General features: G+C 43.0%; 1 protein-coding gene across 1 annotated transcript in view; it reads right to left on the bottom strand.

Moving 5' to 3' along the window:
- ZFP64 (ZFP64 zinc finger protein) overlaps positions 1-18,468 on the bottom strand; it is a 52,483-nt gene that overhangs the window by 25,891 nt on the left and 8,124 nt on the right. Inside the window, exons 3-5 of the mRNA XM_056547891.1 lie at positions 17,211-17,363; positions 15,453-15,515; positions 12,043-12,294 (exon numbers count right to left, since the gene is read on the bottom strand). Of these exons, the coding sequence (XP_056403866.1) occupies positions 12,043-12,294; positions 15,453-15,515; positions 17,211-17,363 (468 nt within the window). The remainder of the gene's footprint in view (positions 1-12,042; positions 12,295-15,452; positions 15,516-17,210; positions 17,364-18,468) is intronic.

The raw sequence follows: 18,468 nt of genomic DNA, 5'->3' as shown, positions 1-18,468 counted from the left end.
GCTGGGGGGGGGGGGGGGGGTCGATTCGGTTTCAGTTAGAGCCACGCACGGAGGCCACAGCTTCCCTCCAGTGGCACGTAGGCCCTACTAATCACGCCGGATTTCTCCAGGGGGCAGCGACTCTTTCCCACCACTGCTCCAGCCCCCCCCCCCCCCCCCCCCCTCGTTTTCACATACAAGGCGGGCACATGGCAGGAGTCGCCAGGCCCAGCAGGTCCTGGTTGCCAGGGGGAAGGGGTGTCAAGGGAGCGGGGTTGGGAGCTGCTTGTCACCACTACGGCACGGAACTTGTTTGCTTGATGTCACTGTATACATATATGTAGCTTGACGGCCGGTGGCTCGTCAACGTTGGCAGTCACGGTCAGTCAGGGTGCTTCCTGCCTCATCACGTTTTGCTTGCTCCACAGGGTACCAGGTGGTCGGATTGTGTCCGTATTCCCGTATACATCTCATACAGCTTTCAGTTTGAGGTACTTACAGAATCAATATTAGAGAGGGGAACCGTATGTTCTCCCCCCGTCTATCACTCCATATTCATCCCGTACATTTACGCAGTCACGAGCACTCCCGCCACCGGTTAGGACGCTGCTACTGACACGTCTTCAGAGCCACGTGCGTCACCACACTCACGTCAATCGGCCCCAGCCTGACTCAATTTCAGTTGGGGCTTGACGACATGGTTATTTCTGACTCTTCTTCAGAACGACTCGACATCACTCATAGGCAGAGGATCACCTGCGTCTGACTCATCTTCAGTGGGGTCCTCTGCGTATGCTGTTCTGACTCTTCTTCAGCGCAACAGCATACATTTAGCCTCAGTTTCAGTATCACACTTTCCTCCATCACGCCTTTTCGGTCGGTCACATTCATGTGTAATTAATCTTTCCCTTAAATATCCACAGCTGGAAGCCATTACCGTGCGGTCAGTACTCCCGGTGTTGGAAGCTTTCAGGAAATTCAGCAGGTCAGTTCCCTCCTGTAGCCAGGAGAACGGAAAAAAAAAAAAAAAACTGTGTACAGAGAGTATACATACATATATAGGGAGGGTATATATATATACATATATATATTTTTTTTTTCTCTAGTCATTTTTATTGTTCTCTTTCCCTCTTATTCTTGCCGGCACCCTTCTATGGCCCGGACAGGTTGCCAGCAGCATGTCTCAGCCAGCGGATATCGAGGAGGCACTCTCGGTTCCTGAGACTCCTGCCAGGGCCTCGGACCGAGGCAGCTTGCCCTCGTACAGGTCCTGGACCATCCCCAGGCTAATGGAAGAGTTGAGAAGGAGGGGTGTCCCCTTTCCGGCCTCAGCTAGGAAGGGCGAGTTATTCAACTTGCTGAATGCTGACCAAGCCCCCCGGGGTAGCCAGGCTGCGGCCCAGGATCAAGTTTCAAGCGCCTCCTTGTCTCAGCTTCACACGATGATGACTGAGGTGCTTACGACGGTGTCAGGTTTCAAGGCTAGGCTAGACCTAATGGAACTCTCCAGGAGCGACGTAGCAGTCCCGACCGCAGCGTCGCCCACGGCTTCTACCTCTCAGGCCACGCCTTCAGGTATGCCACATCCTCCACCGATCATCACGCCCGCACATTTCATCCCGGCAGCCATAAAAAAGGACATCCTTGAGGGAAAAGAGGTCAACCTCGCCTCTCTGCTAATTGCCACCACGGACGTACATGATACCAAAACCGTTGCCTGCGGGGAGCTGGCGGTCACGTTCAAAAGCAAGGACGCTAGGCTCAGCAGGAAGTTGAGTGTCACTGAGTTTGTGCTGGCATTTGGACTATTCAGGGACGTACTCTGTTCAGTCAGCCCTGGCCGCAGGGAGGAGTTGGACCTGTACTTACACAGGGTTGTGCAGATGGCGTACAAGTACGGGGGCACCACGTTCTACGAGTACCACAAGTCTTTTTCAGCAAAAGTAGCAGCCGCATACGCGCAGTTCGGCTACGTCACCAACTGGGGGTCCATAGACACGGAGCTATACTGCGAACATTTCGCGGGTCTGAAAGCCCCCTCCTGCACCGCATGCGGGGTGACCACGCATTCCTCCAGCTGGTGCCCGCAGGTCAGCAACCCAGGGGAACCCAGCACCAGTAGGAGCCTGAACGCCTTCACCCCTCCAGCTCCAAGGAACGTGGCCGCCCTAGATAGGCTCGGTAGACCAGTGAGGTACCTGGGCAAGACCCAGATCTGCAATAACTTCAATCTTTCCTCCTGCGTGTACAGCAATTGCAGACTACTACACGTGTGTTTCATTTGTTTCAGGGCTCACCCCAGCTCTATCTGCTCCCAGAAGGGCCCTCAGGCATGACTAGGCGTGGTACAGGTCCAGGTCCTCGCACAGGTCCTAGCTGGTCATCCTGAGCCCGACTGGGTGAGATGGCTGGTGGCGGGTTTCTGCGATGGGTTCCACACAGGTTTGGTCGCTTTGCCGCAAAGCACGCATGAATGTGGTAACCTGTCGTCAGCCCTTTCCGAACCAGAGATCGTGTCCGGGCTAATCCAGCAGGAACTGGCAAAAGGTTTCATGATAGGTCCCTTTGATGTTCCCCCTTTTCCATGTTGGAGAGTCAGCCCTCTGGGGCTTGCCACAGGCAAATTTTCCAATAAAAGAAGATTAATCTATGACCTCTCAGCGCCTTATTCCTCCATCATTCCCAGCATCAATGCTTTAATCCCCTCCGACGAGTTCTCCATGAAATATGCTACTATTGACCGAGCCATACAGATTATCCTACAGTTAGGGAGAAACACTTGGTTGTCCAAAGCGGACATAACGGACGCTTTCAAACTACTCCCGATCAGACAAGACCTCTGGCAATGGCACGGTGTCAGGTGGCTGGACAAGTATTATTTCGCAGTTAAGCTCACATTCGGGGCAAAGAGCAGCCCCTGGCTCTTTGACCAACTAGCCACAGCACTGCATTGGGCACTCCAGAACGTGGCTGACTGCCAGCACGTCATACATTACCTGGATGATTTCTTACTACTCGAACATCCTAGTCTCGCTCCTCTCAACCTCACTTCACTACTGTCTCTGTTCAAGGAAATCGGGGTCCCAGTGGCACCTCACAAGACGGAGGGCCCCGTCAGGCAACTGGTGTTCTTGGGCGTCATCCTAGACACTGTAAACATGCAGGCTAGGCTTCCCCAGGAGAAACTAGTCAGAACCCGGGAGATGATACACAACCTATCCAGGAGTCGCACAGTAACCAGGGTCGAACTCCAGAGCCTCCTGGGCATGATGGCTTTCGCTATGAGGATCATCCCGCAGGGGAGAGCCTTCATATCCAGACTTTTGGACCTTCTCCCTTCTGTATCGGGTCAGAGGCAGGTCATCCACATCAACAATGAGGCGATGGCTGACCTACTCATGTGGGATCACTTCTTGGAGAGCTGGAACGGTGTCTCTTTCTTCGTTCCCCCTTTATCAGACGGGTCCCCGACTATAGTGTCCGATGCCTCATCGGTTGGCTTCGCAGCCATTTTCGGGAACAAATGGTTAGCCGGCCCCTGGCCAGCTGAGATCCGCAACATTCCCGACTTCACAGTAACTTCAGCCCTGTTTGAAACATTTCCCATCGTAGCCGCCGCTGCTGTCTGGGGAAACTCCTGGGCTAACTCCACAGTTCGATTTCTGTGCGATAATTCCGCTACAGTCGACATTCTCAACAGAGGACGCTCTAGGTCCCCCCACATAATGCGCTTTGTCAGGAGGTTCATTCTGTTGTCTCTCCAGCACAATTTCCATTTTTTGATCGAGCACATAGAAGGTAGGAAGAACTTGGCGGCTGATGCACTCTCTCGGGCTAAATTCGGTGTGTTTTTTCAGGTACAACCAGACGCAGACCGGGTCGGAGTCCCGGTGCCTCCGTTCCAACAACTGCTAACGGACTAGCCAGATACGTCTCCATTGCCAACACTCTAATCAAGAAGTCTTTAGCTCCCAGCACGATCCGGGCTTATGATACCGCTTTGGCGGTTTTCTCCTCCTTCATGCAGGGCTTAGGGCTTTCCCCCACAATCACTTTACACTCTGCCCTAGCTTTTGTTGGTTTTTGCCATTCTTCTTTACACTTATCCCAGAACACCATCAAACTTCACTTAACAGGTCTTCAACACCACAGGTCACTCTCGCACCCTCACGCCTCTTCTCTACTCTCTGCTCATCCGATCAAAGCAGCACTCAAGGGCATTTCAGTCTTGTCGCACCCCAAATCTCTTTCTCGCGCACCGGTCACGGGGGATCTTTTCCGGGCCATGTCTTCCTTACTGGACACGCACCCTTTTGGTTTTCACCTCAGCACGGTCATCAAAGCTGCCATACACCTTGCTTTTTACGGCTTCCTTAGACCGGGGGAGTTCACGCGCACTGGCTGCCGAGCACCCGGGCCGACCCTGAGCCAGCTATCATCTAACAGGCTAGGTTTCACTTTCACCCTTCCGTCCACCAAAACCTGCAGATGGGGAGCATCCATCAGATATTTCCCCACCTCACATCAGTGGTGCCCAGTCTCGTCTCTCACCGACCTCCTCTCAATGCTGTCCGGGCAAGCAACGGACAGTCCGCTCCTCCCGGTGGCTGGGCATGCTCTGTCTTCCTCCCAGTTTACCAGATACGTCCGCTCCCTAGTCACCATGCTAGGTCATGATCCCGCTGTCATCTCAGGACACTCGTTCAGGATCGGAGCGGCCTCCGCAGCCTCCAAACATGATGTCCCAGCTCACATCATTAAGAAGCTAGGCCGCTGGAACTCCAGCTGTTTTGACCGGTACATTCCGGATCCCTCTACCGAAATGGCTAATGTGTTTAAAGTGTTGGCGTTGTGATACAAATAAAATAGAGTTACACCCTACTCTTGACTCTTTGCCCTCTATAGGCGTGCCCTCGGTCGCGGTTATTGGGCACACCTCATCCGCTGTTTTGTATTTCTTAATTCTGTACTAGGTCTACCGGGGTTCCAAGGCTCAGGACGGTAAGTACTCTTGTTCTCCTTCTTCGTATACTTGCTCGTTCGGCCTTTCGAGCCATGACCACAAGTAAAAAGCCTAATTGGCTGCATTTGTGGGAGTGGCGTGGGGTATATAAACTCCCCTCTCCCTCAGGTAGGGGCGTATGACTCGTGGGCGTCACCCACCCAACCCTCCCTTTTTCTATCATAATCCATACATAGGGCATGCCCTCTATAGGCGTGCCCTCGGTCGCGGTTATTGGGCACACCTCATCCGCTGTTTTGTATTTCTTAATTCTGTACTAGGTCTACCGGGGTTCCAAGGCTCAGGACGGTAAGTACTCTTGTTCTCCTTCTTCGTATACTTGCTCGTTCGGCCTTTCGAGCCATGACCACAAATAATGTAATGTCTGGAGATTATATCAGTACTGGAGCATTATAAGAGGAGAGGATGGTATCAGTCACCTATAATGTAATGTCTCTGGTTATATCAGTATTGGAGCATTATAAGAGGAGAGGATGATATCAGTCACATATAATGTAATGTCTCTGGAGATTATATCAGTACTGGAGCATTATAAGAGGAGAGGATGATATCAGTCACATATAATGTAATGTCTGGAGGTTATATCAGCACTGGAGCATTATAAGAGGAGAGGATGATATCAGTCACATATAATGTAATGTCTGGAGATTATATCAGTACTGAAGCATTATAAGAGGAGAGGATGATATCAGTCACATATAATGTAATGTCTGGAGATTATATCAGTACTGGAGCATTATAAGAGGAGAGGATGATATAATCTCCAGACATTACATTATATGTGACTGATACCAGTACTGGAGCATTATAAGAGGAGAGGAGGATATCAGTCACATATAATGTAATGTCTGGAGATTATATCAGTACTGGAGCATTATAAGAGGAGAGGATGATATCAGTCACATATAATGTAATGTCTGGAGATTATATCAGTACTGGAGCATTATAAGAGGAGAGGATGATATCAGTCACATATAATGTAATGTCTGGAGATTATATCAGTACTGGAGTATTATAAGAGGAGAGGATGATATCAGTCACATATAATGTAATGTCTGGATATTATATTAGTACTGGAGCATTATAAGAGGAGAGGATGATATCAGTCACATATAATGTAATGTCTGGAGATTATATCAGTACTGGAGCATTATAAGAGGAGAGGATGATATCAGTCACATATAATGTAATGTCTGGAGATTATATCAGTACTGGAGTATTATAAGAGGAGAGGATGATATCAGTCACATATAATGTAATGTCTATGGTTATATCAGTACTGGAGCATTATAAGAGGAGAGGATGATATCAGACACATATAATGTAATGTCTGGAGATTATATCAGTACTGGAGCATTATAAGAGGAGAGGATGATATCAGTCACATATAATGTAATGTCTGGAGATTATATCAGTACTGGAGCATTATAAGAGGAGAGGATGATATCAGTCACATATAATGTAATGTCTGGAGATTATATTAGTACTGGAGCATTATAAGAGGAGAGGATGATATCAGTCACATATAATGTAATGTCTGGAGATTATATCAGTACTGGAGCATTATAAGAGGAGAGGATGATATCAGTCACATATAATGTAATGTCTGGAGATTATATCAGTACTGGAGCATTATAAGAGGAGAGGATGATATCAGTCACATATAATGTAATGTCTGGAGATTATATCAGTACTGGAGCATTATAAGAGGAGAGGATGATATCATTTACATATAATGTAATGTCTGGAGATTATATCAGTACTGGAGCATTATAAGAGGAGAGGATGATATCATTTACATATAATGTAATGTCTGGAGATTATATCAGTACTGGAGCATTATAAGAGGAGAGGATGATATCAGTCACATATAATGTAATGTCTCTGGTTATATCAGTACTGGAGCATTATAAGAGGAGAGGATGATATCAGTCACATATAATGTAATGTCTGGAGATTATATCAGTACTGGAGCATTATAAGAGGAGAGGATGATATCAGTCACATATAATGTAATGTCTGGAGATTATATCAGTACTGGAGCATTATAAGAGGAGAGGATGATATCAGTCACATATAATGTAATGTCTCTGGAGATTATATCAGTACTGGAGCATTATAAGAGGAGAGGATGATATCAGTCACATATAATGTAATGTCTGGAGATTATATCAGTACTGGAGCATTATAAGAGGAGAGGATGATATCAGTCACATATAATGTAATGTCTAGGATTATATCAGTACTGGAGCATTATAAGAGGAGAGGATGATACCAGTCACATATAATGTAATGTCTGGAGATTATATCAGTACTGGAGCATTATAAGAGGAGAGAATGATATCAGTCACATATAATGTAATGTCTGGAGATTATATCAGTACTGGAGCATTATAAGAGGAGAGGATGATATCAGTCACATATAATGTAATGTCTGGAGATTATATCAGTACTGGAGCATTATAAGAGGAGAGGATGATATCAGTCACATATAATGTAATGTCTGGAGATGATATCAGTACTGGAGCATTATAAGAGGAGAGGATGATATCAGTCACATATAATGTAATGTCTGGAGATGATATCAGTACTGGAGCATTATAAGAGGAGAGGATGATATCAGTCACATATAATGTAATGTCTGGAGATGATATCAGTACTGGAGCATTATAAGAGGAGAGGATGATATCAGTCACATATAATGTAATGTCTGGAGGTTATATCAGTACTGGAGCATTATAAGAGGAGAGGATGATATCAGTCACATATAATGTAATGTCTGGAGATTATATCAGTACTGGAGCATTATAAGAGGAGAGGATGATATCAGTCACATATAATGTAATGTCTGGAGATTATATCAGTACTGGAGCATTATAAGAGGAGAGGATGATATCAGTCACATATAATGTAATGTCTGGAGATTATATCAGTACTGGAGCATTATAAGAGGAGAGGATGATATCAGTCACATATAATGTAATGTCTGGAGATTATATCAGTACTGGAGCATTATAAGAGGAGAGGATGATATCAGTCACATATAATGTAATGTCTGGAGATTATATCAGTACTGGAGCATTATAAGAGGAGAGGATGATATCAGTCACATATAATGTAATGTCTGGAGATTATATCAGTACTGGAGCATTATAAGAGGAGAGGATGATATCAGTCACATATAATGTAATGTCTGGAGATTATATCAGTACTGGAGCATTATAAGAGGAGAGGATGATATCAGTCACATATAATGTAATGTCTGGAGGTTATATCAGTACTGGAGCATTATAAGAGGAGAGGATGATATCAGTCACATATAATGTAATGTCTCTGGAGATGATATCAGTACTGGAGCATTATAAGAGGAGAGGATGATATCAGTCACATATAATGTAATGTCTGGAGATGATATCAGTACTGGAGCATTATAAGAGGAGAGGATGATATCAGTCACATATAATGTAATGTCTGGAGATTATATCAGTACTGGAGCATTATAAGAGGAGAGCATGATATCAGTCACATATAATGTAATGTCTGGAGATTATATCAGTACTGGAGCATTATAAGAGGAGAGGATGATATCAGTCACATATAATGTAATGTCTCTGGAGGTTATATCAGTACTGGAGCATTATAAGAGGAGAGGAGGATATCAGTCACATATAATGTAATGTCTGGAGATTATATCAGTACTGGAGCATTATAAGAGGAGAGGATGATATCAGTCACATATAATGTAATGTCTGGAGATTATATCAGTACTGGAGCATTATAAGAGGAGAGGATGATATCAGTCACATATAATGTAATGTCTGGAGATTATATCAGTACTGGAGCATTATAAGAGGAGAGGATGATATCAGTCACATATAATGTAATGTCTGGAGATTATATCAGTACTGGAGCATTATAAGAGGAGAGGATGATATCAGTCACATATAATGTAATGTCTCTGGAGATTATATCAGTACTGGAGCATTATAAGAGGAGAGGATGATATCAGTCACATATAATGTAATGTCTGGAGATGATATCAGTACTGGAGCATTATAAGAGGAGAGGATGATATCAGTCACATATAATGTAATGTCTGGAGATGATATCAGTACTGGAGCATTATAAGAGGAGAGGATGATATCAGTCACATATAATGTAATGTCTGGAGATGATATCAGTACTGGAGCATTATAAGAGGAGAGGATGATATCAGTCACATATAATGTAATGTCTGGAGGTTATATCAGTACTGGAGCATTATAAGAGGAGAGGATGATATCAGTCACATATAATGTAATGTCTGGAGATTATATCAGTACTGGAGCATTATAAGAGGAGAGGATGATATCAGTCACATATAATGTAATGTCTGGAGATTATATCAGTACTGGAGCATTATAAGAGGAGAGGATGATATCAGTCACATATAATGTAATGTCTGGAGATTATATCAGTACTGGAGCATTATAAGAGGAGAGGATGATATCAGTCACATATAATGTAATGTCTGGAGATTATATCAGTACTGGAGCATTATAAGAGGAGAGGATGATATCAGTCACATATAATGTAATGTCTGGAGATTATATCAGTACTGGAGCATTATAAGAGGAGAGGATGATATCAGTCACATATAATGTAATGTCTGGAGATTATATCAGTACTGGAGCATTATAAGAGGAGAGGATGATATCAGTCACATATAATGTAATGTCTGGAGATTATATCAGTACTGGAGCATTATAAGAGGAGAGGATGATATCAGTCACATATAATGTAATGTCTGGAGGTTATATCAGTACTGGAGCATTATAAGAGGAGAGGATGATATCAGTCACATATAATGTAATGTCTCTGGAGATGATATCAGTACTGGAGCATTATAAGAGGAGAGGATGATATCAGTCACATATAATGTAATGTCTGGAGATGATATCAGTACTGGAGCATTATAAGAGGAGAGGATGATATCAGTCACATATAATGTAATGTCTGGAGATTATATCAGTACTGGAGCATTATAAGAGGAGAGCATGATATCAGTCACATATAATGTAATGTCTGGAGATTATATCAGTACTGGAGCATTATAAGAGGAGAGGATGATATCAGTCACATATAATGTAATGTCTCTGGAGGTTATATCAGTACTGGAGCATTATAAGAGGAGAGGAGGATATCAGTCACATATAATGTAATGTCTGGAGATTATATCAGTACTGGAGCATTATAAGAGGAGAGGATGATATCAGTCACATATAATGTAATGTCTGGAGATTATATCAGTACTGGAGCATTATAAGAGGAGAGGATGATATCAGTCACATATAATGTAATGTCTGGAGATTATATCAGTACTGGAGCATTATAAGAGGAGAGGATGATATCAGTCACATATAATGTAATGTCTGGAGATTATATCAGTACTGGAGCATTATAAGAGGAGAGGATGATATCAGTCACATATAATGTAATGTCTCTGGAGATTATATCAGTACTGGAGCATTATAAGAGGAGAGGATGATATCAGTCACATATAATGTAATGTCTGGAGATTATATCAGTACTGGAGCATTATAAGAGGAGAGGATGATATCAGTCACATATAATGTAATGTCTGGAGATTATATCAGTACTGGAGCATTATAAGAGGAGAGGATGATATCAGTCACATATCATGTAATGTCTCTGAAGTGTTGGATATCAGTGCTGGAGTGTTCTAAAAAGAGGGGCTGATATAGGTCACATATGATGTAAACATTTTTGGAGGTCACAGCAGAGGAAATGTGTAGGGATCATGGGGCGAATACATTTAGCCTCATTTTTACACAGCCTGACGTAGCAGATAACCAAGGGGCAGATTTATTAAAACCAGTGGAGAAAAAAGTTGACCATAGCAACCAATGAAAAATGAAATAAGTGATCCGATTGGTTGCTATGGGCAACTGGTCAACTTTTCCTCAGCACAGGATCTGATAAATTTCCCCCCAAGAGTCATCATCTTTCCTATAGTCAATGTTACCTCTGACTCTAGGGCAGATAATGGGGAACAATAAATAGACAAATAAATAGTGTCCTTTAAATAAAAAATTATAGAACAATTAAGTTTTATTTTATTAATAGGAAGGATCCACCCAGAATCATAGGGGGAGATTTATGAAAACCTGTCCAGAGGAAATGTTGCTGAGTTGCCCATAGCAACCAATCAGATCGCTTCTTTCATTCTTCAGAGGCCTTTTCAAAAAATGAAAGAAGCGATCTGATTGGTGGCTATGGGCAACTCTGGATAGGTGTTGATAAATCTCACAAAACATAAATAATAAACTAGCTATACCTTGTAACAATTTTACAGAATCTCCACTTTATATGTTAGGTAATTGGTTAATTGAAAGTTGATGGATCTAAAAAGCGAACTCTGCAACAGGAGGGCAGGATGCTGATTGTTTGAAGTCCGTCTATATTCAGTGATGTGCAGAATATGCTTGCACTGATGCGATTGCAGCAATTCATTTAAAGGGGTACTCCACCCCTAGACATCTTATACCCTATGCAAAGGATGGAGGATAAGATGTCAGATCGCCAGGGTCCCGCCGCTGGGGACCCCCGCAATATAGCAAGCAGCACCCACCTGTAACTGCGAAAGCGCTGGAGGATTTCAGACTAATTCCTCCCGACCACGGGGACGGAAGATTGTGACGTCATGACTCTGCCCCCGTGTGACATCACGCCCCGCCCCCTCAATGCAAGTCTATGGGAGGGGGCGTGGCAGCCATCACGATCTTCCGTCCCCGTGGTCGGGAGGAATTAGCCTGAAATCCTCCAGCGCTTCCGGAAGCAGTTAAAGGTGGGTGCTGCTTGCTATATTGCGGGGATCCCCAGCGGCGGGACCCCGGAGATCTGACATCTTATCCCCTATCCTTTGGATAGGGATAAGATGTCTAAGGCGGAGTACCCCTTTTATAACCATACATGCAGGAATTGTTAAACAGTTGCCTACTATATTCTAAAAAGAAGTGCTATTGAAAGTGACAGATTACCTGTGTGTGAGCGCAAATGCACAGTGAGCTGGCTGGAGTTGCGGCTGGCATATGGGCATATCTGACACTTGAAGGGGCGCTCGTCCGTGTGAATACGCTGGTGTTTGCACAGACTGCTGCTGTCTGCTGCACTGTAGTCGCACTCCTTACATTTATACGGCTTCTCTCCGGTGTGGGAGCGCATGTGCGTCTTCAGCTTATCCTTCCGACTGAAACACTTTCCACACGTCTCACACCTGTGTGGTCTGTCCCCTGAAGGCAAATAGGAATAACATTGGAAAACATAGAGATTCATTTTAAGAGAGTGCATGTATAGCAAATCCTAATATAAATGTATATTGGCTTTGTTTGTGAGCAGAAGGTTTCTGATCACTGAGCAGACCGCAATAAGGACATCAAATAACAGAAAACAGGTCAAATCAACGGAGAGACTGCAGGGGACTGTAATTTCCTGCTGCTCTATGGACGGACTTATTTTCTAACACAATATATGATACATGGGAAACAACAGTCTCCTGTAGGAGGCAGCCACCATATTGATCAGTAGACCCTATGTGGTGGGAATCTGTAGTATTGTGTCTACATCACATCTAGATGGGAAGGAGATGACATTCTAGAAATCAATTATAGTAATGTGGTGCATAGAAGAATAAAGCAACTAGATCAACAGCAATGTATTGTGACACTCATGCAGGTTTGGTGGTGGAACGCAGGTATATTTCCCCCAGGTTCCTTTCCTAAGTGAGGTATCTCCAGAGCCTCTCACCTTCAAGATGATTAATTAAAGGGGTACTCTACTGGAAGAAAAAAAAAAAGTTTAAATCAACTGGTGCCAGAAAGTTAAACAGATTTGTAAATTACTTCTGTGTAAAAATTTTAATCCTTCCAGTACTTTACAGCTGCTGTATACTACAGAGGAAGTTCTTTTATTTTTGAATTTCCTTTATGTCTGACCACAGTGCTCTCTGCTGACACTTCTATTCAATTTAGGAACTGTCTTAAGTAGGAGCAAATCCCCATAGCAAACCTTTCCTGCTCTGGACAGTTCTTAGAATTGGCTGAGATGTCAGCAAAGAGCACTGTGGTCAGACAGAAAGGAAAAAAGAAAAGAACTTCCTCTGTAGTATACAGCAGCTGATAAGTACTGGAAAGATTAAGATTTTTTTTTAAACAGAAGTAATTTACAAATCTGTTTAACTTTCTGGCACCAGTTGATTTAAAAAAAGAAAAAAAAAAAGGTTTTCCAGGGGGGAGTACCCCTGTAAGCCTTTAAGGTGAATGAGAGGGCAGATATAAAAAATAAAATGCCTGCCTGTGGAGAGATTCATGGGAGTAAAGGTTGCTGAAAGGGTTTTTGTTAGCTGGCAGAGCTGGTAGTGAGGATCATCACTTGTATAGGTAGTGCCGAACTTTTGTTCATGTATTGTTGTTTTCATTTGGCTTGCAACCTTTGATAATAACCTAATAACCCTGACCAAAAGTCAGATTGCAAGAACATTTTTGCTGTATGCCTGATTTGGATAAAGACAGACAAGTGTCCCTTTACCTCAGAAAAGGGAGACCCCTGACACTTCTCATAGTATATAAAGCCGAATCCCTTAAAACATGCAGTACAGAACTACTGCAATCTCCCTGTAGCATCGGCTAAAGGTATCAATCAAAACTTGTGTTCTGTTACAGTGTCCCTGTCATTTAAAAAAATTGTGCTGGTCTGCAAAAAAAAATAAAAAATTGCCACTAAGAAGAGAAAAGCTAACGTGAACAGATATAGGCGGACTTTGGGTATCAACGTATTAATAAAAAACTTTATTAACAGCACCAATACAACACATGAAAAAAAAAATCAAGCCAATGAAACAAAACACGAGAGGTTACCTTCTCCCACAAGCAGTTTAGAAACAACATGGTTATGTGAGCAAACAGACATTTAAATAAGCACTATCATTAAAAAAATTTTGCTATTGCACTCCTTATGTTAAATAAAAAATGTACTTTGTTTGAAAAAAAAATTCTATGTTTTATTTGTGTTTAAAAAAGCTGCCACTAGGTGTCTCCCTACTTGTCCAGAGCACATTTCACCCAATCTCTCGCACAGACTTTGGACTCCTGCTGGTCTGGCAGAAGTCCAAAACTAGGAAATGCAGTCTGGAGTGCTGAGGGGGGGTGTGTGCAGCCTTATCCAATCAGAGCTCATCACGCACTGAACTGCTCTGGGCTGTGTGTAGCAGAGTGAAGGAGGAAGTTCTCCCCTGTATGGCTTCCGATGATGTCACACCTGCTGGGTAACACCCCTTCCCAGTCTGTGAATCTGACAGAAAATGCAGAGCAATATCAAGTTAGAAAACTAAAAAATTATAAAAATAAAGGCAGGGGTGGTTTATCATGATGGGGCAGTGAACTGGGAGGAATATAAAATTTAACAAGACCATGACAGGTACTCTTTAAAAGCATTTAAAGGGAAGCCATCATCAGTTTTATGCTACCAAAACTGTGGGCAGCATAAAACCGGTGCAGGTATCGTGACTTTGTGACACTATGAATTACTGAGACACTCATTTCAGGAGTAATGATAGTTTAAAAAGGCCACCAGAACACTGGTAACTAGTCCTTGGGGGTGACAAGTCTCTCTCTACCAAGGTATAGTAAATCCGTGTATAGGAAGAGATGCATCACTCAAAAAGATTCCAATGCTGTAGTAATATAATAAACCAGAAAAGTTCTGTATATGCTACATTAAAGGGGTACTCCGCTGAAAAACATTTTTTTAAATCAACTGGTGCCAGAAAGTTAAACAGATTTGTAAATTACTTCTGTTTAAAAATCTTAATCCTTCCAGTACTTATCAGCTGCTGTATACTACAGAGGAAGTTCTTTTGAATGTCCTTTCTGTCTGACCACACTGCTCTCTGCTGACACCTCTGTCCATTTTAGGAACTGTCCAGAGCAGGATCAAATCCCCATAGCAAACTTATCCTGCTCTGGACAGTTCCTGACATGGACAGAGATGTCAGTAGAGAGCACTGTGGTCAGACAGAAAGGAAATTAAAAAAGAAAAGAATATCCTGTGGAGCATTTAGCAGCTGATACGTACTGGAAGGATTAGAATTTGTAAATAGAAGTCATTTACAAATCTGTATAACTTTCTGGCACCAATTGATTTAAAAAAAATAAAAAGGGTTTTCCAGTGGAGTAACCCTTTAAGGCTGTACTGACATATTGTGGTTGTATTACTTTTGTTTCCATAATTTTTTACAAATTAGCAGCAGTTTAATTAAACATGACAAAAAAGGTTTTTGAAAAACAACCAGAAGATGTGAACACAGCCTTATGGTAAAACACATCCAAGGAAATAATATAGTGGGAAGAATAAGGTAAATGAAGGTTAGCCTGACCTCATTTTCCACAAATACCTGTATGGGTCCTCAGGTGACGTTCCATGTCTTTCATCCCATAAGCTGTCTTGAATTGACAGCCTAGAAGGTGAGAGGAAAGAAAATTAAACATTAGCCCAAATGGGTACAGGCACCAATTTGAGTGTACAGCACTGCAGAATCTGTGTGCATTATATAAAGAATGATTATTATTTGCACGACAATGTATATATTTATTTACATTAACGGCTGGTGGAGGTCCAATTTTTTAAAATAGCTTTTAATTTTCTTATACAGAATAACAAAACGTGTGTTTACACATTCCATAACAATATTCAGGAAAAACTAAATCCATTAACCCAATACCAACACCACCCCCCCCCCCAACTAGACTGGCACAAATAAAAGGACATCAACTTTCATTATTGCCACTTACTCTATTCCATATTAGCCAATGAACTAGGATCAAGATACGGGCCAGACCCAGATGCTTTATTATCACTCCTTTGTACTCAATGAGGGAGATTTATCAAAATCTGTCCAGAGGTGAAGTTGCTGAGTTGCCCATAGCAACCAATCAGATCGCGTCTTTCATTCTTCAGAGGCCTTTTTAAAAATGAAAGAAGCGATCTGATTGGTTGCTATGGGCAACTGCACAACTTTTCCTCTGAACAGGTTTTGATAAATCTCTCCCAATGAGCATAATTCCTATTCCCAATACTACAGTAACCATAATCATATGGTAACTTAATCCCATACACCTCCTTGATTAAAAAAAAAAAAAAAAAAAAAAAAAAAAATGCTCTCCAAAAAAACTTGGATTTCTCTCTAATTCCATATCATATGCCACAGTTCTGCACCTTCCTCCGGGCATCTAGGGCACTTCGAATCTGCTCTCTTCCCCATTCTAAATAAAGATCTGGGTGAATAATGGACTCTATAAATCAATTTAATCTGTGACACTTTATATTTATGTTTTCTTCCCAAACTTTTTCCTCCACTCTACCAATATCTTCCTCCCATTTCACTCTACTTTTTGACACCTTCTTTTTACTTCTATGCTTAAAAGGAGTACTCTGGTGCAGAGTATTCCTGCTCCGTCCTGCCCGGGCTGCAAAAAAAAAAAAAATAACCCATCACTCACCTTCCTGGGTTCCCGCGGAGCGCCACTACAGCTGATCGGTCCTCCGGTCAAACCTCTTCATACTTCCGTGTGAACGAAGCGTCACATGGCGCTCAGCCTATCGTCTGCCGCCGCAATGTTCTGCCTCAGCCCATAATAGGCTGAACGTCATGTGACGCTTTGTTCACACGGAAGTATGAAGAGGATGGACCGGAGGACTGATCAGCTGTAGTGGCGCTCCGCGGGAACCCAGGAAGGTGAGGGATGGTTTTGTTTTCATTTTTTTTGCAGCCCGGGCAGGATGGAGCAGGAATACTCTGCACCAGAGTACTCCTTTAATTAACAACTTATATATTTTCCCTAATACCTTTTTTGAACCCCCTGGATCCACCAGCACTGCAGAATCTGTGAGTGTTATATAAATAAAGATTATTATTATTTGCATGATAATGTATTTACATATTAATGGCTGGTGGGGGTACAATATAGCAGAGTCACCACAAAAAGCCAGTCTCATTCTGATGGACTCAGCATATCTGTGTATTACATAGATGGCCTCATTGAGAATGGAACAGGTGACTGCCCAGGGTCACATCATTGGGGAGTGACTGCTAATAGTTTCCCTTTGAGAGACTGTTCTAAACAGCAGCCCTCTGAACATCAGTCCGCATCACCTGGGTAGTGGCAGCTTTGCTTCTTCTGGGATAAGGAAGCAGACACTTTCCTGGAGCGACATTTTGTGGCTATGGTGATGTTCTGGGATGTTGGCCCTTCACTTGGCAAAAACGTTTGATATCCGTGCTCAAAGACAAATTCTGGAGCCGAAACTAAGAGATAAAAAACAATGCAAGTTATAAATGTTACAGCAACTGCTGTACTCCCCCAGGCTGTCCCATCAGATCCTGAAACCCACCACCTCTAACCATAGAAGTCCTTTTTATCTTTGTACATCTATAGGCTAAAAACCTAAACTCATCTAGTCATGTTCACATAGCTGAGGTTTTGTTTCAGCGTAATTCTTGGTGAACCCATCAGCAGTTCTAGCCGTTATCCTGTCCTGATAGTTTGTAACAATATATATGAGCAGGTGAAAAAAAAATGTTTTGATTGTTCGGGGTGCTCAGAGCTGAGACCCCGACCAATCTCTAGATATAGCTGTGTGAAGGGCATGGCAGCACGCTTCACTCCGGGGGTTCAGTGCTCATTGCAGGAGACGGGTTCCATTATAGGCTATGAAGACTGACATCCGCAATGTGATGGATAGAGCACTGAGGCGAGGAGTGAAGCACCGATACTCCGACTAATCAAAACTTTTGACATGTCGAATGTTTTTTTTATTTATGACAGTAACACTTTAAGGGTAGGGGCACACGTAGCGTATACGCATAGTATTCATGCTGTGCAGCGGGAAATATGCTGCGTATTCTCCTATGACCAGACACACAGGATTTCCCCACGGTAGCACAGTGTGTGTAGTGAGGATTGTAGGCGGGTCGTGCGTCAGTCACATCGCTGCACTGGCCCCGTCACGTAGCAACGCTGCGCACAAAGGGCTGCAGTGGGAATGCCCAGTGTGTCTGCTTATAGGAGAATTCACAGTGTATTTCCCACTGCACAGTGTGGAATATGCTGCGTATACCCTAATAACTTATTGCTGCATATACCCTAATAACTTATTCACAACTTATACAGTAGTGTTTCTTAAAGTGTACCTGTCGTCAACAAAAACTTTTTATATAATGTAGATAATATCATTATATGTATATTTGTAATATACATTGGTTAAAAACTGTGTATATTTTTGCCCCTGCAGCTATTGCCTGTGTGTCTCTATGAGGAGACCAAATACAGGAAGTGAGGCTTAACAAGCAGGGTTTTGTGCAGACTCCTGGCCTGTCAATCATCCTGATGTATGACCCGAGAGCATGTTAT

Source organism: Hyla sarda, chromosome 12 (assembly GCF_029499605.1).
Source record: "Hyla sarda isolate aHylSar1 chromosome 12, aHylSar1.hap1, whole genome shotgun sequence".
In the NCBI taxonomy this organism is placed as follows: Eukaryota; Metazoa; Chordata; class Amphibia; order Anura; family Hylidae; genus Hyla; species Hyla sarda.
The sequence above is the reverse complement of the archived record's forward strand: the minus strand, read 5'-3'. Positions and strand labels throughout refer to the sequence as shown.